General features: G+C 41.1%; 1 protein-coding gene and 3 non-coding genes across 8 annotated transcripts; 3 read left to right on the top strand and 1 right to left on the bottom strand.

The window, feature by feature from the left end:
• Positions 1 to 1,331: 1,331 nt before the first annotated feature.
• On the bottom strand, positions 1,332 to 23,093 carry LOC6497418 (apoptosis-resistant E3 ubiquitin protein ligase 1). Of its 5 annotated transcripts, none has more exons than XM_014906214.3 (8): positions 22,608 to 23,093; positions 4,331 to 5,286; positions 4,077 to 4,275; positions 3,878 to 4,014; positions 3,099 to 3,824; positions 2,715 to 3,041; positions 2,397 to 2,659; positions 1,332 to 2,328 (listed from the first exon to the last, which is right to left on the bottom strand). In XM_014906214.3, the coding sequence occupies exons 1-8, from the start codon at positions 22,804 to 22,806 to the stop codon at positions 2,226 to 2,228; spliced, it is 2,910 nt and encodes a 969-aa protein (XP_014761700.1). In that variant the 5' UTR covers positions 22,807 to 23,093; the 3' UTR covers positions 1,332 to 2,225. The 5 variants fall into 5 exon arrangements, with proteins under 5 accessions (XP_014761700.1, XP_014761703.1, XP_014761702.1 ...); XM_014906217.3 differs by having other exon boundaries at positions 3,099 to 3,806; XM_014906216.3 differs by lacking the exon at positions 22,608 to 23,093 and adding an exon at positions 15,020 to 15,201.
• On the top strand, positions 19,648 to 19,719 carry Trnaq-cug. Its single transcript has one exon. It is a non-coding gene; the product is annotated as a tRNA-Gln (tRNA).
• Trnaq-cug lies at positions 21,949 to 22,020 on the top strand. The gene has a single exon. It is a non-coding gene; the product is annotated as a tRNA-Gln (tRNA).
• On the top strand, positions 22,175 to 22,246 carry Trnaq-cug. Its single transcript has one exon. It is a non-coding gene; the product is annotated as a tRNA-Gln (tRNA).
• Positions 23,094 to 23,099: the final 6 nt, after the last annotated feature.

The following is a 23,099-nucleotide window of genomic DNA, read 5'->3' as shown; positions in this document are numbered from 1 at the left end:
GTGAAGGGTTAGCTTTTATAATTGTATTATACAATTTATCAAATTTGTTTTTTATTAAAAAATTATATCACAAAGAGCTGAGAACACCCTAAGGTCATTGAAACCCATGAGTTAAAAATAAATAGTTATAATACTTAACTGTTTGCTTACAAATCACCTAACAAATTCCCACAGAAAAATTATTAAAGTATTTAAATTCTTTTCCCACTCCAATACGCTACTGTTTCATTTTTGGGGGGAAAAAAGGTTTTCACTTTTTTAATGTCTCCATGAAGCTTTTACTTGTTTATGTTTTTGAGGGCTATCATATCCAAATGGTTATTATTACATGAAGCAGTTGACATTAACGCTCGTGCAGTGGAGATCTAGTTTAATTACCAGCTCATTAATGTGGCATAAAAAATGAGTGCAAATGTTGAGAGCAAATATTTAAATAAGTCGTTGACCGGTTGGAAATTTGTATTCGGGGCTTATGATATTTCAAGTGCTCGAGTTATAGTTAAAATATAGTGACTAGTTTAAAGATAAATTAATAAAAAAAAAGTATGAACCTTTTAGGACAACATTTAGAGTCTTAAATGAACCTTAAAATCTATATTGCAAATTATATACCCTTTATAAAAAATTTGAATATTTTGAGATGTCATAAAGTCAATCTCATAAACTTTCTTTTCTCGACTTTCATTAGATTCTTGAGCTTCACTTTCAGTAGTATTACTCAACCCTTGAAGATGCTGCCCTGACCCTGCCCGGAGAGATTTTCATTTAAGTATCTTTTCAGCGTTTTTGGCGCGTGTTTCTCGCTAGAAAGTGACAGTTTTTGAGCGCACTTCTAGGTAGACCTCCACTTTCTCCTTTGATCGCATTCAAGCCCTTCCTGCTGGCACTAAAAATGCACAAACAAATACTCTAATTAGTTGCTAATAATTGTTTAGTTAGTTGCACACGCATCGGGTGGATGAGAGCACGCGTTTTTTTCGACGTCTAGAAATTTTCGAATGGGCGCCTGTAATTTGTCACTCACGCTCCTCCCAACTCTCACTGGTGTGTACACATCACCTTTTCATGGAAGACCCGAGCTCATAAATATGCAGGTTTAACACTAAAAATATTTCCAGGCACTTGCATAACCCGGCACGAGATCATTGACTTTGGGACCTTTCGGTAACTCCGCGAAGAAAGTTTCCGGTTTCCCGAAAGCCATAAAAAAGTAATTACAAGAAAGGTGTTTATTTATATTTAAATAATACATATATCCAATAAAACACTTTTAATCTCCGTTCTAAACAGTTGTTTTTTATTTTATTAATTTTAACCATTTGAACCATAGCTTTTTTCTCCACACGACTGATATAAGCTTTTATTTTAGAGTTCTTTCAACAACTACAATTCCATTACGTTTACTAAATATTAAATTATTTGATTTATTTGATTCTAGCTTTGCTTTGGATTTTCAACAACATTTAAGAACTACTATACCATTCAACATTTGTTTCCACATATTGCTTATAGAGAGCACAGCGGGTAGAGGGATTAAATCTAACTTGTGCCAAGATTTTGGCAAAACTTGTTTTTTCTTTTGGGTTTTTCGAAAGAAGAAATGCATTTAAACATTGCTCTTTTTGTGAATGTTTCGATTTTGTAACGTTTACAATTAGTTATTAATTAAGTACAATATGCTACATAGATTTGGGTTTCTTTTTCGATTTGTTTTTTGTTTTTACACAGCACATCTAACAATTAATTAAAGGGGCTTTTGGTTTTTGGTTTCGACTTTAATGGCTACTTATTTTTGTTGTTTACCGAAGTGGTAGTTAAAAGAGTATCCCATTTACGCTTAGGTTGCATTAGTTTATAATACAATTATCACATTCCTTTTGATGATGATATATATTCAGTTTTAATTTGCATTTTGACTTTGGATTTTACAACTACGCTCGCTAATCCGCCGGCTAATCCGCGACTATTATTGCTTAACGATTTGGATTTACCACAAAAGAGATAATACTAATTCTAATACTAATAATAGTAATAATTTTTGGGCTTTCTAGGCGGCACAAAACAAAACTCAGGCAACGCAGCAATTTAATGGCATTTATCACTAGGCGAGGGCTTACGGACTAGTTTCACTTAGTTTCTAGCACTAAACACTCAAAGCGCGCAGACAGAGGAACACAGTAGCTGTAGCAGACTAAAAGCAATGAGATGGCCATCCCAGGGAGGTCCTAGACCATGCCGAATCCCTCGCTGCCCTCGCTGATGGCCAGCAGCAGCGACTTCTCGAACTGCTCGTAGCTCTCGTAGTCCGGCAGGCACAGCTGATTGAAGCTGTAATCGAAAAAGTTTATCCTTCAGAATGTTTTCAAAATGGGAAATTAGCCAGCTAGTTCACCCACCATGTGTGCGCCGTGGGCAGGTTGCCAAATGTGGGCGCCGCCGTGATCTGAAACTGCGGGTTCAGCTCCTGAAAGCCACCGGGCGGCAATTGAGAGCAGCCCGTGGTGAATTGCAGCAGTCGGGCCATCTCCGTCTGGCTAAAGTTGCTCACTCCGGCCCAGAACCAGGCCAGAACCCGTCGGAATTCGGCCGAATTGCCGTTGGCAATGTGGTGCGACTTAAAGTCACTGATGGAATACTCCCCAGTGCCGCACATGAGCAGCTATAATGTACAATATATTTAATATTTAATATTTAGATTTAATTCTTTAACTCACCTCCAGTTCGTTCTCATCGAAAATGCTAAGTAGATTATCAGGTATAATAGAGTTGAGACCCTTGAGGAAACTGTCCACCTCGTCCTTGACACTATTGCAGAGTCGCTGTTGGGCCAAAGCATCCAGATACTGATTCTTGCTGGCATTGGTCACCCGAGTCCTGGCCCCATTGGGGATCAGTTCAATGGTCTTGCTCAGCTGCCCGCTGCTGGCATCGTACAACTCCTCCACGAAGTACAGCTCCAGGGTGTCCGTGGCGTCCAGATCCGTGTCCAGGATGTACTTGATCTTTGACAGATACAAGTCCGGGTCGTCTTGTTCAAAGTACTGAAAGAGAAGGAATTGATTCAATGATTAAATAGGATCCTAAAGGGACTCCCTTACCTTATAGTGTACCCTCAACCCGATTAACTGAGCCAGAAAAGAGCGACTGAATCGAGCCCTCACCAGCTGGCGGTAGCTTCCTCCCAGAGCACTCTCGAAGAGGCACTTGCCCACCATCTTGCCGGCGAATTCAAAGTGCTTTAGCTTGAGATGAGCCGGCCGCGTTGGATTCGGATGGACCAGAGCCTGGTGCTTGTCGTGGAAGGTGCAGAAGAGACCCCCGCGGGCGTCGAACAAGGAACTGCACACCAGTTCGAACCACTCCCGGCGCAGGCCGCCCCAGTCAATGCCCTGCTCGCCCTGGAAAGTCACCTCGAAGTTGCCACACCAGTCAGACACCGAGAACCCCTTGGTGGATTTCATGCTGCTCTCCAGTATTTTATCCCGCTGCACCTTCAAGGCCATCTTCTCGTGGTAATAACTGGCATGGAACTTCCGCACCTCGTGATAGAAAAAGTCCTGCTTATCCTTGAACGTCTCCGAGCCGCCGATGTTCTTCAGCAGAAAATGTGTGAAAGTGGCCGCAATAATATTCCGATCCTTCGATGCCAACTCGATCTTGGGCTGTGCTCCATCGTCGATGATGAAAACTGGACCATGTAACTGGGAGACCAGCTGCGGCAGAAAGTGAAACTTGGTCGAAGGACACAACCGGAAGGTGGCGATCCTCTTTGGAATGAATTTGAGTATCATCTCCTTAATGGTCACCTGGAAGATCAGAGAGTTCTGAGCCCTCGCCTTTCATGGGATAGCATTGCAGCAGCTGGCTGACCACTCACCTGCTTGGGTCCCACATAGCAGAGCACCTTCCTCGGCTTGCTCTTGGCCACTCCGAAGATGCTCAGCAGCTTGGCCTCGTAGCAGATGTTGTGCTTCCTCGAGGCGATGTTCTTGTGCACCAAGGTGGTGTCGCTGCCTGGGGATTCAGGGATAGCATTATCTCTTCTGGATTAAAACTAAATCTTGTGAAAAACTTACTACTTAGTACAATGATGTCGAAGTCTCCGTTTGGCAGCTGCTGTTCCCGGTAACTAATCACCGCCCGGAGGCACGTCGGTTCCGGAAACAAGGCGGTGACCGACACCCGGGAGTTGACCTTGTCGTAGGCAAAGGTAATGGCATGCTGCAGCTTCTCCACCGCCACTCCATGGAGGTCATAGACGGCTACTTGGTAGCCCTAAAAATTCCATAAACTATACTCTCTGTTCTTAAAGTAATCGGATCATCCTCACCTGAAGAGCCTCGTCTGATTGGTTCTGATCGAAGAGACAGGAGTTACCGAACTCGTCCCGCGGCTCGATGTGCATCAGGGTCGGGGATCCGGCACAGCAGATGACCGTGCTGGCCGGACGAATGAATCGCGATCGCCGGGCATCGATGGCGCCGGGCAGGAAGGATCGCAGGAAGGGAGAGCCGGCGATGTGACTGACTCCGATCAGTACCGAGATCTTGTACTGACCGGCCGTGCGGACAGTGAACTTCACCTTGGCAATGTTGGCGTTGTTGGGATCGGTGGAGGAGCCCAGCTCGCTGATGGTCACCACTTTGCGGGTGCCCTCGGTGACCTCCACGAAGAACTGATCCGTATCACAGATGGGGTAGGGCTGGCCGTTGCGCTGGAAGAAGCGGACCACGAAGCACATGGTGCCGCCGACACAGGCCGGATCCTTCCAGTCCCACTGGACCTTGCAGTTGGCGGGCAGCAGATACTTCCCGGTCACATACTGTAGTAGGGAGTGCCGCGCTTCTGGGGCTAGAGCTGGCTGCGTCATGGCAGCCAAGGTGACCAGGCCTGCTACGGAGACGGAGACCACCAGCATGCCACCCCATGTCCAGGCGTCCTGGTGCTGGCTGCTCTTCACCACCGTCGACCAGAGCTGCGCCTTCAAGGCGTCCAACTGGGCCTTGGACGTGGGCAGATTCTGCCGGGCACTGGACCACAGCTGCCAGTCCTTCCCAAGGATCTTGCTGGCCCGCGAGTCCTCCAGCCAGTAGACGTCCTCCAGGGAGGCCACCTCCACGGCCAGGAGTCGTTGGTAGTGATGCTGCAGCCGGTGCTCGCGCAGCCACTCGCGCAGGATCAGCTTCTGCTGCAGATGCAGTGCAGCACGCTGCAGTCGCTGCTCGTCCAATGGCGGCAACTCCGGCAGGCGCTCAGGATCGCCGCAGCTCGACAGGGACGAGATGCCTGTAAAGAATATAAAAAAAATTATATTTATTAAATATTTAATTGCTGCAGTTGAAGAGGAGAAAAGGAAACTTTATATGAAGGAAAATTGCACTTTCCTTGGGAAATTGCTCTTAAGGTGAATCGTAAATAGTGGCCAACTTTTCTGGTAATTGAGTTTAATGGCTAAAGTTTTGTGAAAACTTTTCCATCATCATGTCAACTTCCGATGACTTGCCATCCCGCAGCCGATGGTGTCTAAAATAACAGGCCAACTAAGTAATTTGGCCCGGCGACTACGTCAATGTCATAATGGTCGTTGTTATAGTCCTCCTCTATAGCCGAGCTCCTCCTCCACCCGTTCACCTTGGGCCAACTACCAATCAATTATATTTCAATTTTGTATGACTTAACCAATGCCAGACCGAAAATAGACCCAAATGGTGGAACAGAAAGAACTCTATGCGTCGCCTGTCGCTTATCGTTGGCCAAAATCGGAACGAGGAGGAGGAGTTGCCGCTATCACTTTAACCCCCTAAATCCCCTGGCTCCACAAGGCTTAACCCTGCACTGCCGCCAACTCAAAACCCAAACCCAATAAGACGAAAAACTTTCATTCGCCATTATTGTATTTTAGTTGGTGTAACTTTGACTCTTTTGCCGCATAAAAAAATCAAGTGGGTGACAGCTCGCCCTAGAAGGGCTACAATGGTAAGGAATGGTGGCATAAATAAATAAAAAATAGGAGTAGGGACCAGGCTGGAAGTTGGCTTGAGTATGCTAAGTAACTTCCAAGAAAAGTGGCAGTGAAGGAGAAAATAGAAAATTATGGTTAAAATATTCATGAAAAAAATTGTTAGCTTTTCCCGAGAAAACTAACTTTAGTTTTCAAGAGAAAACTGTGAACAAGGACCTCTTCTATTAAATAAGTTTCCAGGGGAAACCATAATCAACTATCCGTGGAATCAAATTCAAATCTCAACCAGAAAATATAACCCCTCGGGAAGGACACTAAAGTCAGAGATACCAGCTAGTTAGTCCCGTTTTGACCAAAGCATTTAAGCCCAGTTCTCCCACTACGCACACCGCAAAATCCAGCTAAGCCAGAAGCAAAAAACTTGGTTCCGTCCTGGGACTGACGACGGCGGTAAAAAATACCGACCAGGCTAAACCACAAAACGAGTAACGTGCAAACGAACCCCAGACCAATTGTGGTTATTTTTTTAGGAGGTTTCCTATTCTTTTTTTTTTTTTGTCGCTTTCAGGAGGGAAAGAAAGTACAAATAATAGAATTTATCGTGGAGGAGGCCGATGGTTAGTGGCCAAGCAAATATGGTAGGGCAAAGTTTGCGTGCCTGACATTCGAAAACGAATTCATTTCGTTACCAATTTCATTCGTATTTCCAAAGAGGACCTCTTTCCCACTTACCCTCCTCCCAAGCTGTTCATATTTCGCGCGAAACGAACAACTTCCGTTTGATTTGAACGCCGCGATATAAATACGTATATTTGTGTTGGCCGAGAAAAAAAAGCCTGAAAAGTCAAAAGTGCCAACAATGGAAAGTAACTTTTCCCATTTCTCGCCCTTCACTCGCATTTCTTTCAGACCCAGCCCCTAATCTCGGGTTATTTGTATAATTAAAGTATTTCCATTGCATATTTAATGATGGCAGTTGCTGCAGCAAACGACCTTTGGCCCCTCTGCTCGAACAGGAATTACTAATCGGTTTTAATTAAGGCCTACAGAGGAGCGGATTACGTTAAGGGGGTGATGCCGGTGATGCCGGAATGGGGCGAAAAATATTGCTGGAAAAGTCACACAAACACCCACAAAGGAAGCTCCTTCTTTTTGCGCTAAATGAAAATGCCTTCTGAAGGTTAAATTCGCGTCGCGCAGAGACCATGATGATAATCGTGATGTTGATGATGATATAGACGATGATAAATGTCAAGTGGCAGGGTCGAAGGGCAGCCGGAATGAATGATGAGGCTGACTTTTGACAGTTGAAGCAGATATGATGTGGGGGAGGCAGGTAAATAAATGTCCTAAGTGACTAAGCCAACAGACCGAAATAACACCCAAAAGGGACAAAAACTGCCAAAGAGGATAAATCCTTGATCAAAAGTTACTTAATGACTTGAAAATAAAAGTAATTAAAAGAGCTTAGTATATCATAGATGGCTGCAATGTTATTTGATAAAAGAAAAGGAGCATTTTTGGAATGATTATCCCCAAGATTGTTTTGACATTTTTTCTTTTCTTGTTAGTCAAAAGCCAAGTAGGCGTATACTTGATATTATTTTCAATTATATATCATTAAAAGATATTAAGAATATTATTTTAATGAGTAATATAATTAAATTTAGCAATTATTAGCAAACAATTGTATTAGAAAGTTTTTTTTTGAAAGGTAATAGTAGGCGTATACTTGATATTTTGTGTTACTTTATTAAAAAAATGTATTAAATAGATATTCCCTTTATTATTTAAAGCTTTAAGCAATTATTTAATCTATTCTTACCTATTGTCTCACCAAAACACAACTTCATCTCCACCAAAGGAAGTGTCTTCCCCTTCGTGGACTTCAGGACACCCCCAACTCTGATATTGGAAATGATCATTTCGATATCATAATTGGTGATTTCATCGGATTGGAAGCCCCGATAGGTGACATAGCTGCGGATCAGGATCAGGTCCGGTCTCAGGGCGGCATCTTCGGGCGTGCATTGCAGCTGACCCATGTGGGTGGGAGTCGGGGCCTATTTGCTTTTGTGTTAATTTTGACAAACAACTCAAAGGATACTTGCTGAATTTCGAATTTTTGCCAGTAATAATGGAGACTTCTCCCCGCCCCGTCTCTTAAGCTCCTTTGTTCGCTCATTAGGACGAGAATGAGAACGCCAGGATGGCAGCACAGAGTGCTAAGCAAATGTTTGCCGAACGAGCCAACTTGGCCTATTAGCCAAAGGACCGGAAATTTTATGAGCCCTGCTCGGGGGATACACCACTTTTTAGAAAAGCTAATAGTTTGCTTAATTTTTTTTATATGAGTTGGGGATTTTTTAAAAATATATTATATGTTAAAGGGAAGACTGAATTTTTTACTTCAGAAGTTTAAATTTTAAAGAAAATCTTTTACATTTGCTGTTTTCTCAACGTGCTGTTTTCTCATCGTGTCTGCCCTTTTTTTATGGCAAGAATGGAATGATTTTGCTGTTTATTGTTTGCTTTCCAACTGTCTGCTCCGCATTCTTCTCTTATCCCCGTTTTCCCCTGAAAGCCTTTCGCCTTTCACCTCTATAGTCCCTATGCTTTCCCTCCATTGTTATTCCTGCATTGTTGTGCTCTTTGCTTTATCCTTTTTTTTATCGATTGTTCTCCAACATGGAGGCTGCAGAAATTACAATTTGAATGACATTCGATCGCACAGAGGAGCCGGGCCGGAGGGCAGGGGCGGTGTAGGAGGGACGCCAAGCGATTAAGGTTGCCACAACAAAAGCCGCAATATTTTCCTTAGCCCCCTTATGCCCCACTCCGGCACTCCCTCACTGATGTTTCTGCTTTTGTGTTTGTTTACCAAAGTGAAAAATGATAAAATTGCCAGCTTCAGCTTCCACCGAGGACATCCTGTGTGTGCCACTCGCCCACTCTTATTCTCCACTACACTTGGCGAAACTACACTTTTTATTTTTTGATCTTAGAACTATATTTAAACAGGACCTTACATCTAAAATGTAACATAAATGCTAAATAGAAATCCACATTAACTTATTATTTTTTTTTTGAATATTTTCCCTCAGTGCTCCTTAAATCCTTTCGGTTGAAAAATATATTTCACCAGTTGGTGAACAATGTCCGCTGACTGCGCTCGCCAGCTGCAACAAATTCATCCACAAATATTTCATCTGCTTACAATAATTTATGCTTCTTGTCTGCAACCGACAAGCAAGCCGGCCAGATCCAGCAACAAAACAAGTAGCACAAAAGTGGCATAAGCAAAAGTTGTGGGTGCGAGAAATATTTACATATTTAATTTAAAATAAAGCGCACTCTTGCTTACTTACTGAGAACACACACTCATATTTATACATTAGTCATACATATATATAATATATATATGAAACACTCACCCAGGGCCTGTCACACTTGCCTCAAGTGGCGGCATAAATTCAAATGCCACTTTGGCAACAGTCTCGGCAAATTACGTATACGCAGTGTAGGCACACAAACGACAACAGTCACCGAGCTCTGCCTCTCGCTTCCTCTTTCTCTGTTTTTCGCCTTCTCTGTTTCTCTGTGTGGGCTCTCAAGGGGGCTCACAGCCCTCATGTAGCCCCCTTTTTCGGCCCCACCTTCCGTCCCTGACTGCTTTCAATATAAATTTCGCAATTTAGGAGAAATCTGTAGCCAAAATACTATATGCGGGCCAACTGCAGTTAGATGTGGGTAGGCGATGTGGAAGTGTTTATATATTTACACTATCTCCGACAAGCATATATACATAGGTAATGTTTATTTGCTTTCTCTGGTCATACGACTTAAAGGATATTTTTCGACGGAGCATTAACGTTTCAAGTTCAGATACTAGAAAAAAATGCCCACAACTTTAATTTTCATTACAATGGCCTGGACATATCTTGGCCAATACTCGTCGGATTCTTGACCTTAAACGATTTGTGGATCGATTCTCCACAAATCTGCATCAAAATCTACAAATCAATATTTTTTTAGATTTTTGATCAAATTTCATGGGCCATCCCCTTTAAAATGTGGAAAATGCATGGGGAGCACAATGTGGCCCACTGCGATGGCTATATCTTGGCCAGTACTTATCCGATTCTTAAACGGAAGACCTTAAACGATTTATGGATCGATTCTCCACAAATCTGCATCAAAATCTACAAATCAATATTTTTTTAAATTTTTCATCAAATTTCTTGGGCCATCCCCTTTAAAATGTGGAAAATGCATGGGAAGCACAATATGGCCCACTGCGATGGCTATATCTTGGCCAATACGCATCGGATTCCAAATCGGAATACCTTAATCGATTTGTGGATCAATTCTCCACATCATCTGCATCAAAATCGAAGAACACATTTTTTTTTAGATTTTTTGTCCAATTTCCTCAATACAGTATAGAATAAAGATAAAATATATTTCGAATTCACTGCCTCAACCTGATTGTATCTCGATTCCTTATAGCTTGATAAGTTGAAGAAATCAAAATAGAGTCCATCTGAAATCTGGCATATATCTAGACAGTCGTCAACTGTCGCTGGCATGGAAACAATTTCATTTATCTGGGAAAAACATTTCTTTCCCATTATGCACATGCTTGCCACACACACTGAACTTGCAAAGCCTTGGCCCCCGGGGAGAGACAGCAATAGAGACGGGAAAAGAGACAGGGACAGGGGCCAGACACAGGAAGTGAAAGAAAAGAAGCCATCATCACATCGTTTTGCCCCCCTGGGCTGCAGTTTTCCTAAAAGCCTGACTGACAAAATGAGCGTTGCAATAAAATTTTTAAACACTCACACTTTGGGGCAAACATTTGGACAAAGACAGTGGGGCAAGGGAGGGCGAGCCAAGGTGTTGGCATAGAAATTGCCAGCAAATGATGCCACAGAGGAGAAACTGAGGCAGGAACTCAGAAGGCGAAGGATAACAAGGTCCTTACTAGGCGACAAGGCAAAAGGGGCAAGAAAATAGGCTGTAAAAGGGCAAGTTAAGCTGTGAGATGAAGGCAAAGCTGCCAAGGGAGGGGAAGAAAAATCTAGCACACTTAGAGAAAATATTTATAGTTGTCCATTTAGTAATATCTAAAATCTGAGTTAATCTTAAGCCATTTTTGTTTCAGTGCAAGATAAAAGCTAGACAAGCGGTCTCATCTTGCACTTTTGACTGGAATCTTCTTTCGACCATCGACAAACTAACCACAGCTGTTGCACCTGTCTACGTACGTACTACATGCTGCCCCCTCTTAACGTGCTCCTTTTTTGGCTGCTTTACATTTTTGTGGCATCCGCAAGTTTGCATCTTTCTCATGCGGGCAGCCCGCACAAGCCGCATGGCCAACTTTGAAGGCAAACAGATGTTTGGCGCCCTCCCATGCCCCTTACCGAGGGGCCACATACCTCTGCCACATGGCCGCCGTCGCCCCCTTTCGTCCTGAAGGCGTGACATTAAATGTCGCTTAATTTGAGTGCCCCTTGGCAACAGGAGCCAGTGCCAGAGCTGTGGCAGATGGGAATGCGAATGGAAATGGGAATGGGAATGGTGTGTCGTGGCAACATTTGGCGCTGCGGGTTGCCTGGCTGGCTGCATTAGGAGACCGCAGATGGTTTTGGGGCAAAAAAGGGTGGGAAATGCATCAGCCAGGAGCATAATTCACACTCTGGAATGTCAGTTGGTTGAGTGAGGGCGAAAATTCTCGAAATTTGCCAGGACCAGGGAGACATGGCATGAATAGTTTGCTGTTACAATTTTGTAATATATTGATTTATAATTGAGTCAGAGTTGGGAAAGCAAAGGAATTAAATCAAATGACTAAAATTTAATAACTTTATGAGATTTTCATTAAAACAGGCCTTCAAAAATCATTGCTTTAAAACAGAAATAAATTAATTAAAAGTCAAAAAGGCCATTAATACAATTACACAAGCAAACAGCACAGTATTTACGTAAAATGAATATAAAATAGCTCATTGTTATGCAATTGCAGGACTTTTTATTCATAATATTTCATGTCTCATTTATTCACAAAACCATGGCCTATTTTCTAGCGCACTTTTGACAAAAAACCCATTCAAATGCAATTTCGATTGTTGAATTAAAAGTCATTACAGCTCTCTGGCTATCAGCGGAGAATTTATGTCATAAATATGCATTTGGACAATTGTTATGCAAACAACTGAATTCTGAACTGCAGCAGGCCCCTTAACCTACTTCCGGCAGACAGGGGATGGAGTGGAGAGAAGGACAGCATAAATTGTATTATTTATTCATTAATTTAAGGCCCAACCAGGCATGAACTTAATCACAATTTGCACTCTCCCACATAATCGCAGTTGGTATAGTTTCGTTATTTGATTTCTGGTCTGTTTCGGGCAATTTAATTAAGCGCTCCGGCGCCGGCTTAGGCTTTTTGTTTCTAGCTGGCAGGCGAAAAGCTGTTATACGCGAAAATCCACAAAAACCAATTTGCAACTTTAATGCCTGCTCACACACACATAACTGATAGGGGTAAGCGAGGGTGAAATATCCAAATGAAACGCCCACCTAAAGCACTGAAAAATCCACTGACATGAGCCTGCAACTTTTACCTCCGCTACTCGTATTTTTTTGCATTTTATTTCCATTTTTTTTTTTTGTGTCTAACTGGGCAAAGAGAAGCCAAATTGGGTTAAAACCATAATGCCAAAGTATTAATGTTGCACTTAGAGGGCGGATACGGGCAGATAGGGTGCAGGAGATGCAGGGTTACCAGCCAAAAACCGCAAACATGAACCGGTTTAGGTAACCATAACACACACACCCGTCGCAATGCATTGTGTACACACGGATATACATATGTAGTATTAGTTGCGTATGTGTGAGTGGTAGTGTGTATGTGCTGCGCTTGGCAAACATGGCAGAAAACATTTGCCAACTGCCATCAGCACAGACTGCAATGGAGAAAGGCTTTCTCTGGGGCCTCGGCAATTAATGGCCCAAAAGGTGAGAGGTATGAGAGGCGGGGTACCAGGTAACTGTACGTGAGCAGGATCCAAATACCCTTGACGATTGAAGAAACTTTTAATATTTTTGTTTTATGTATCTTTCAAGAATTATACAACCAACTATCCATAACTTCCACTAAACTATTTTTATGAAATCGATATTCATAAACCTTTAATCGATTTTAATCTATTTTGTCTTGTTTGCTTATAAAACCTATTATTTACCTATTAAGCTAATATCTATACCTTTTTAAAGTACTATCATCTATTATGAATAATATTCTAAACTATTAACTATCCTCAACCTTCATTAAACCTGTTTTCGGTAGCCGTTTAAATAAAAATGTCCTAAAATTTACCATTTAAACCCAACATTGAAAAACAAAACCCTTGACACTCAAAAATCTATTCCCGAAAGCAACCCAAGGGCACATTTCATATGGAATTTGCCTTCGGGGCCTCCGGGAAGCTCCACCCTTGGCAGAAAGGCAAACACCTGCTCACAATTATAATGCCCGACATGAGGGTATGGAAATCCAGCGAACGCAGGCTGAACATGGAATGTTTTCCAAGCCCACAAAAAACATGATATGGCCCCTCGGCAGCCCTCTCCCTTTGACAGCCACTCGCAAAAAAAAGGATGAAAATTCGCATAAACAAATTTACACGAACGAAGCTGCAACACTTTGGCATTTGCCAATTGAAGTTTCCAGTTTGTTTTTCACCTGAGAGTGTGTGTGAGTTTGCGGGTGCTGGTGGTGTGAGTGCGTGTGTGTGTGCGTGTGCGCGGTTGAAGGTCCTGGCTGGGAATTGTTTATGGCTGAAATTATTTACTTATTGCACATATTTCACATTCAAAGTTTTAAAGAAATAAATCAGCAAGGATCAAGTTATAATTCACTTTGCAATGCATACAGCAAGAATAAGTACAATACAAAGTAAACTCTGGAGCTAATAACGCAATTTATTTCTTGAAAAAAGTATGTTCTTTATAGAGTACCCTTTAATAAGGATTTCGTGGTTAAAACGAATGATTGAAGAAGGCTTTCCAGCCCACAATGACACTTACTGACATTGAATTAATTGGCCGAGAAGGAAACAGCGAAAGTGCATTAATGCAATCATTTCTTTTCAGTCAATAAAAATGGATTAAAAAAAGGCAATTAATCCTGTCAGAGGTCAGGCATCATCAGTATTTAAAGGCTTTCAATTAATTGCCAGGATAGTGGAATTTAAAAAGAGCTTCTTGGTTGTGACAATTTTTTAATTGAACTTCTCTCAGCGGCATTGCCTATTATTTCCTTTGAAATCAATTTTATATTTTCCAAAGCCAAGCACTGCAGATGTTGCATCACTTGGCTAGCTCTTTGCCATTTCAATTTCCCTTTCTATAACTGTTGGCCAGGCCTAAACACCACCAATACCCCCCATACTCGTTGCCACAAATACGGCTTATACATTACGTGCATAAGAGCACTTTGCTGGCCATTTGCGTTTTGCATTTCGGACTGGCTTGCCAGATTGGGGCACCCCCTTTCCTTTCAGGGGGGTTATGTCATTGGCATGCAAGCCATATCAAAGAAACGAACGAATCGAGGGAAAAAACCAGCTCGAACCGCACTTGACTTTCGTTTTAATTAGAAATTGGAATACTCAAAGGCAAGTCAAGTCCATGTTATCCACAATGTGAAGGTTAGGCATGATTCTTTTCTCTTGAAATTTAATTTAAAAACTACAATACCTATAACATTTATTCAAATATTTAATAGATATTATATAATATATATTTTTATTTATTTCTTATAATTTTTTTAAATCTAAAAATCCAAATATTTCTTTCTCTGGACCTTTATAGCCCTCTCGTATAAAATCAAATCGGAAGCATTTGAAAATGAGCGGCATATTGCGCATACGCCGCATTAGCCAAACCAAATAAGGAAACCAAATTTGAATTTGATGCACCTGGCTCATGCCATTCCCTTCCATTCAGCCAGGTACGTACATTTTGCGGCTTAATCGAATAACTCACCTGAGGACGATGACTGTGAATGGCGCATGGTGGTGGCCATGGCAATGGAATTAATTTCCGACTCTGGCGACCACATTCTCAACTCACTTCCTTTAGCACTTAATGTTTAAATTATTATTACACCTTTAATAGTATTAGTTTTAAGGGTATATCCATAAACTAAATCATGTCTGCCACTGCCACTGCCCTTTAGTTTCCTTTTCTTTTGTCTTTCGTTTTATTTTGTAATTTTTAATTTATTAAAAAAGTTTCGCTCGCAAAGTTTTGACATATTTCGGGCATAGCTGTGGATTACTAACGACGACCGACGGCAGTTGCCAAAGGCGGGGGCGTGGTGTTTGGTAACAAAACTCTATATATCCATACAGTGTAAAATGAATTCAAAACACTTTTTATACAAGTTGAGGAAAAGTTTTTCTTTTTATCGAAAAAAAACAGAAAACACTTGAGAAAAAAATAAATGAACGTAAATTGTTAAAAAAAAATAAGAACAAGTGGAAAATTTATAATGGAATGAAATGAATAGGCCAATGCCTTTGCCTTGAGGAAACTCAAAAACTAAAGTTGCCAGAAGTAGAATTAGTTAAATACAGTGAGGAACAAAAAATTAAGCCTCAGGATATGTCTTTTAATAATTTTATTTTTAAATATATGACATGATAGTCCGAAGTCTGCTATGAAACTGTGAAATATCTTCACAAAAAGGATATTATATTTTAGATACGCACTGTAAGCGCCATAACTTTTTCTACCCCCTAATTTGGCCGTAATTCTGGCTCTTTCGCTGCCAAGAAAATATATAGAACTTGCCAAAAGCTTAAATCAAAATGAAAGTTTATTCTCTCCATTTCCAATTCAGTTATTTTCCTCGGCACACTCTCTGTCTTTCCCTAATCCACTGCCTTCATGACCGCCATTAGCTGGCTGGAAAAGCAGGAAAATTTTCCCGCCCCTGACACTCCCCGCTTTTGCCCCACGGGGCCCTTAATTTGAAACACATTTTCAAGTGGCAAGTGCCAAATGACAGTAACAGCAACTAAACAACAACATCGTCGATCTGCATCCTTGGAACTGCACAAGGGATGGGGGTGGAAAGAGGGCCAGCCGCGTTTGATGGCATTGTAAACACAAACACCCACACACACACACACACAGGACCTCCTCCCCCATGAACCTCCCACTTTTTGGCCTCAAATTGCTGTCATTAACTTGAAAGTGCAAGGAGCAACTAAAAAGCAACCGGCAAGACAATAGCTCCTTGTAGTTGTTGACCTGACAAGGACAACTATTCCAGATCTAGTATAGTTAGCTCGGCACATTGCGTGCCAGGTCTTTCTTCCCCCTTTCTTTTTTTATTTTTATTTTATTTTTACTTCATTTTATATATACATATATGTATACTTTGTGTCCTGATGTTTATTTACACAGCTGAGACTCAATTACAGACGAGTGTGTGAGACGGGAGGTGGCGAAAGGCGATAGGGTAGTTTTTCCTGCGTTGAGAGAAATTGCTGAGAACAGCTCAATAAAAACTACAAACGATTTGCGCGTGCCATCCCGACAAGGATAATAAACAAGCCAGTTTCCACCAGGCAGGACAAAAACAGCGAATAGAGAGCTAGGATAAAGTGACATGAACTTTCTGAGAAAGTTATAAATTTATATGTCAATAAAAATCGCAAGATAAGTGTTTCAAGATTTTCTAAATAAATTGAACTGAAGTATAGATTATAAATTGACAAATATATTAAACTATAAACCAGATTTAATATTAATAATGGAAGATATTTAATAATTTTCTAGCAGATTTAAGACTTCAATTTTCTTGATCCCTATAAGTATGCTATATTTTTGTTGAATCTCCTTCTGCCATTGAAATCTTGCCCATCTCAGCAATAATCCAAGTCCCTACCATTCTCCGTTGAGCAATCAAATCCTGTCAGTGGCTGCCACATCGATGTGCAAAAGCCACCTATCTTGAGGCCAGGCATTAAAAAAAAATAGGAAGAAAGTAAGGAAACCTAATACCCAGCATGGACAGGGCAAATATTTATTGATGGCACTCTCGGCACTGACAGTGGGGCAAAAACGTGAGCAAAAATTATGCGCTAGGCCACACACACACACTAGCCCCGCCCCTTTGGCCACAGTCCTGCCACAGTCAATAATTTCGTAACAGGACCAAAAGCCAAGCGGCAGCTTCCGACCAAAGCTTCTCGTTGATGACGATGAACGGGAAAGGTGGCCATTGATGGCGCCATTTTTGTTTTTGTTTGCTCAACCAATATGCGATTGTAAGTGTGTGTGTGTATGTGAGTGTCCTGCAAGGATGTCTGGTAATGTGAGCTGACAAAACTTTCTCTGTGTGTCTGGGCGTTTGTTTGTCCCAGTGTGTGTGTTTACTGTCGGAATTTGTAATGAAAGTGAGCTGTTCATTTACTTTGGGGTCGCCAAGTGGCCCCACACATCCCATACACTGAGGGAAATCTCGTTAATTAGATTATATAGAATTGTTTTAGGGTCTTTGTAATATTTTTCTCCAGTAAAGGCTTTCTTTAAGAAAACACTTTCAATTTAAATATAAAATTAATGCAATTTCCCCGAGTGCATGTCCAATCTGCCTATAATTTTCCATTTCCCCTCTCTATTCCGGCCCTTTGTCTTCCTTGAAAAGTAAATGTTGGCTCATGCCATTCATATTTTGTTTTTTTACGACTCACAAAAAATAATAAAAAAACACACACACAAGTGAAAAATAGACTAGTCGCCAGAAAAAAGGGCCTACGCTAACCATAACTTGTCACAAGTCCGGAGGCTTTTTGAGCTCTCGAGTCCTTCAGGTCGATGATACCAGCAGGGGAAAATATAGGCATGATACTGAAACTTTTATGACTACAAATTTCTTTAGTGGAAAGCCGGGTCGAAATACAAACTTTATGTTAATGCCCAGTTCTTGGGGCACAAAACTTGCAGATGGGGCAATGACTAAGCCAGAGAGGAAGATTGAGAGACTGCGGCAAAAATGTTGGTACCTTGGGTACACTTGGGGTATATTGATTGGGAGATCATTATACTAAAATGGAATTTGTTATCTTATTAGAGATTAGTCTAACTAATTAATAAAGAAATATATATTTATTGTATTTTTTCAAGACTATGCCAGGATATCATCTTAATGAGTCTTTATCCTTTCCCCATAAACTAAGTTTTAAACTGTTTTTCCTTGTTTTTGTGGCTGGCTCTGTTGTTATGCAAGTAGAATATAATCTTTTGCGTTGAAATGCGCAAATGTTTTTTTGTTCCGCCTCATACGCTTTGTTCGCCCGCCCATCCAAGGACGCCACAAAAGGCAGCCCACAATACGATAATTTCCCCAAAAGAAAGAGACGGCGAGGGATGGGCGAAAGCGAGATGAAACGAAACTTGGCTGCTGCATTATAATAATTGTGGCTGACAAATGCGACAAAAACAAAGGGCAGAAACAACGGTAGTAGGCAGAAAACAACAAAATGTCGTCGAGGGCCATGGCAATAATGATAACTAACCGCAGAAGAGCGCCGCCAGCGATGCATCCGAGACACAATAGATAGGTACAGTGAAGCCACACTAAATTAGAAGTCAAGTAGACAGCAAATTAAAACACTCTGCTTACTCTCTTTCGCTTTTTTAGTCAGCTTCCTCAGCCTATCTTCTTCCATGTGATCTTTCTTTGTTTGCTTTATGCAATTATCACTGTGGTTAGTATTTGTGCGAGAGAGATGACAAAAGGCATGGGAAGGACTTCCGCTCTGACATCTTTGGCCTACATAGCGAAAGCAGTTGCAACTGTTACAACACAGCGAGAGACAGAGAGGGAGAGAGATGGAGGGAGAGGGGCGAGAGCGGAAAGAAAGTGAGTGAAAGTTAGGAGATGGGAGGAAGGAGCCCGCAGTGAGGCCTCTTATTATTTGCACATGTGTAGCTGCTGTTGTTCTTGTCTGGCTCATGGCTTTTGTACTCTTATTCTTGTTGTTGTTGCACCACTTGTGTCATTTTTAACTGCTTGCGAGTCTCCGCAGGCTCTCAGTTGGGGGATAAAAGCCTTTTAATTTGCTCAGCCGCGTACTCCAAGCCTACTCCGGCCCACTTCGGCCCAATCCCCCCCCTCAAAACAAGCGCAATTTCCTTTTAATTTCCTTTCAGGCAGGAGGAATGAAAAAAACACAAAAACAAACAAAATAAAACGGAAAAGAAGAGAAAAGGTTTTCGAAGAAATGGAAATATTTTTGTTTGCTTTTGCTGCCTCCGACGGACATTGGTCAATGTTTACCAAACGATTATTTCCTCTTTTTGTCGCACAAACTAAATGCTTCCGACCCTATAACTGCTTTCCAGCCCACCCATCCCCCTATGGGCCAATTGTGCTCGGGCTTTTTTACCATTTCCCTTGTCCCTTGTCGATGGGCCAGCCGTATTGTTCTTCTGGCATTTCTGGTTTTTACAGAAATATGCAAATTTTTGCCATACACATTGTTTTTGCACGAGATATTTTTGTGCCTACCTCAGCTCCATCAAATTTCTCAACTTTTTAAAGTCTATTTTAGGCGCCGGAAGTCGAAGGGAACGATCTGGCAGTGACCGACCATAGCGGTTCCATGGTGTAATGGTTAGCACTCAGGACTCTGAATCCTGCGATCCGAGTTCAAATCTCGGTGGAACCTTGGAAATACTTTTTATTTTTCTTTTTAATTTTAATTTTAAATTAAAAATGATGTAAGGAACAACTTTTTTCCCATAATCATTTGTAAAGAAATACATTCGAAATACGAATTATTCCCCAAACACCACTCTATGCATAATTGACCGCACAAGAGAACCTTTTCCTCTCGTGCTGTTAACTCATTAATTAATATGCAGGTCAAAAGTAAATGGGATTTAAAGGTTAAGCGCGTGTGTAGAAGGGGAAAATTCGAGAGTTGCGACAACAGGAGTTCGCGTGGACATGGACACGGAGACGGAGACGGTCAAGTGCGAAATGGACAAGAAGTGCCAAGGGGAGACGAGTGTCATCAAAATTAATTGCCAATTAATTCTTTATGAGCGAGTCGATGTGTCGGAGCCAAAAATAAAAAAGGAAAAACCGCAACAACAACAACGACAACCATTGACAGTCAAGTAAGGACAACACAAAGACACACACAGGAAGTCAGACTTACACAGTAAGAAATTTATGAATTAGAGATGCAATTAGAGAGTAACGAAATCCACTTTTACAAATTTACGAAAATAAATTAGAGATTAAAATACTTTTTTAAACAAAATATTTTTATAACTTTCTATTCTGTTTTATTAATTATTATACTCTTCGGAAATCCTCGGAAATCAATAATCTTTCATTAGTAAATTATAATCGTAATAATATATTTTTGGCCCTCTGTACACGCAAGTTTACACAGTGAGAGCTCCGAAGATGAGTCAGTCAGTTTATTTGGATAGGATAATGGAACACACGAGCCGAAACACACACAACCGGAGGCGTATCCTGGCCGCTGAGGAGGCTCCCCATCAAATAACTGTTCACTGAAGTGTGAAAACAAAATGGGGGAAAAACAACTCCCGCTCTTACTCCCCACAACACACACCGACACCGAGACAATAAAAAATTAATATGCCAAAATGTGGAAAATTGTTCGGCGCGAAATTTGCTTTCTGTATGCATTAATTTTGGCCCATCGCGTATTAGTAGAGATTAGCTATGGATCATTAGCTCTGAGTGGGTATGATTTTCTGTGTGGAGTCTGTGTGTGTGGGGTTTGTGGGGCAGGAACACGTGCTGGCAGAAATAGGTTAGGGTTGCCCCAAAAAAACGCTATATTTTTTTTCTTCATCGTCCTGCTTGCCTTACAGCCGTATTGTCCTCGGTGTCACGAAATGTTTTGACAACTTTTGCGTGGACAGGAACAAAAAAATAAATAAGAATAACGAAAGAATTGGAGCAAAAAACTAAACGCGATAGAACACAACAAATCATAACTTTTTTGGCGTTTTTTCGGCCCAATTTATTAGGCCTGCTTGGGTTGAATTTTTGTGTTATTTGTTTTTGCTGTTGTACCAAAGAAAACGGGGGAAAAAAACGCGGCGGCTTCCCAGGCGATTTCGAAATGTGAAACCAGCGCGCCTCAACGTAAAACCAAAACTGAGCATTTAAGGACATTTACGATTGATTTTATACCGAAAGCCAGACTCCGAAAACCGAACCCGAGTGACACAGAAAACGTTCGGATGCTTCAACGACAGGAGTCGACCAGTTACGACGACCAGAAAGGACTCGGTTTCGGAATGTGAAAAGCTTTTACTGCATCCTTTGGTTCTCGGACCACCAAAAAAAACCTCACACTCCTGGAAAATCCAGCAGGTTGTTTTTTGTTTGGCGCGCTTTATTAAAATTACATTATCATTAGGCACGGCACCATGTGCTTAATTAGCTTATTTAATTATTACGAAATTTTCAAAACAAAAAGGGTCTGGCTAAGCCCTGTACTTAATCATTGTTTTGATTTTTTAGAGAATCTGATGCTTTAATTTTCCTACTGTGCACTACTTTATGTAAGCATAAAAACTAAAATAAAAAGTATTTATTAAATCTTTTTCATTATTTATTTAACAAAAAAACCTTTTAATAATATACTTTAAAGATAGAAACCCATTTAGGTACACAAGTTCATAAAGGGTTAAATAAGTTTCCCGCCTTCAAGACACAGATTAGTTTATCAGCCATATACCTTAGCAACAACTTGTTTTGATTTTGGCTCTTAGCCAATCAAAGAAACATGACATATTTTTAAAAATAGATGGGAATTTCTAGTCAACTTTCTCTTCTATGATCGTGTAGGCCTCTACGATCAAGCGGCTTCATTAGAAAACTGCCACTTGGCGTGATCTTTCAAAGAGGTTCCATGGTGTAATGGTTAGCACTCAGGACTCTGAATCCTGCGATCCGAGTTCAAATCTCGGTGGAACCTGATATAAAATTTACTTTTTATTTTTTATTATTATTATGTAATAATATTTTATTTGGTTTATGTGTTATCTATTTATTAAAAATAGAAAAATAATATTTCTTTCAATTCTTAGCAGATAATTTTATATCTGTAAAGACTAGAGCACGATCAGTGAGGTTCCATGGTGTAATGGTTAGCACTCAGGACTCTGAATCCTGCGATCCGAGTTCAAATCTCGGTGGAACCTGAATCGAAATATACTTTTTTCTTTATTATTTATTTATTTTTTATTTTAACAACTTCAACATCACGTTTGCTATGCATTTTAAACACATTTATTCATAGAAAAATAAAACTATTTTAATCTCAACACGTGCGAATAAGCTGTAAGCGAAAAGCTCGCGAAAGCTCAAGCCATCAACAAAATACCAGACACGTGAGAGCACATCCGAGCTAGAGGTGGGCGGGAGAGAGAAAGGCCAGCAAATACAACAAATTAAAAAATATAAACAAAAGGCAGAGCAATGGCATTAAACGTCCGATAAGTCCCAATGCAATGGCTCTGTGTAAAATTAAATTTCTTAATTAATCTGGGGAGTGTCACTCACCTTTATCGCGGAATAATTGCTTGTAGGAGGACAATTGCTCCGAATCCAGCCATTCGTCAACGGTGGGCAGGGGCGGGGGGCTGTGGGGGGCGGCAGGATGCGAGGAGGACCAAATCAATAGCACTATTTTCACCAGCGATACCGTGAACATCAAACTCAGCCCCAGAGCAATTAGGACCTTCAACGAGCGTTTTAACATAATCTTCGAATCTACGCAGCCGACTCTTTCTAATTGGTTTGGAAATTTTGTTTTTGGCGCTGCAGCGGACAAAAACAACTATCCATTGCCTCTCGCGGCAAACAAGTGGAGCATTATTCAATTTGCACAGCACTGAGTTCTGCTTTGTTCGTTTTTTTTTTTATCAAAAAAGCGCTTTAAAGTGCCAAAATGCAGCAACAGTAAAAAATAAATTGCACTGCTCCAAGTCTTCCTCTTTTTCAGTTGCAACTGACAGCCTCAAACCACATACAAAAATACCAAAAAAAAATACT

This window comes from Drosophila ananassae, chromosome 3R (genome assembly GCF_017639315.1).
Source record: "Drosophila ananassae strain 14024-0371.13 chromosome 3R, ASM1763931v2, whole genome shotgun sequence".
Taxonomy (NCBI): Eukaryota; Metazoa; Arthropoda; class Insecta; order Diptera; family Drosophilidae; genus Drosophila; species Drosophila ananassae.
This window is presented reverse-complemented; position numbering and strand designations above follow the sequence as displayed.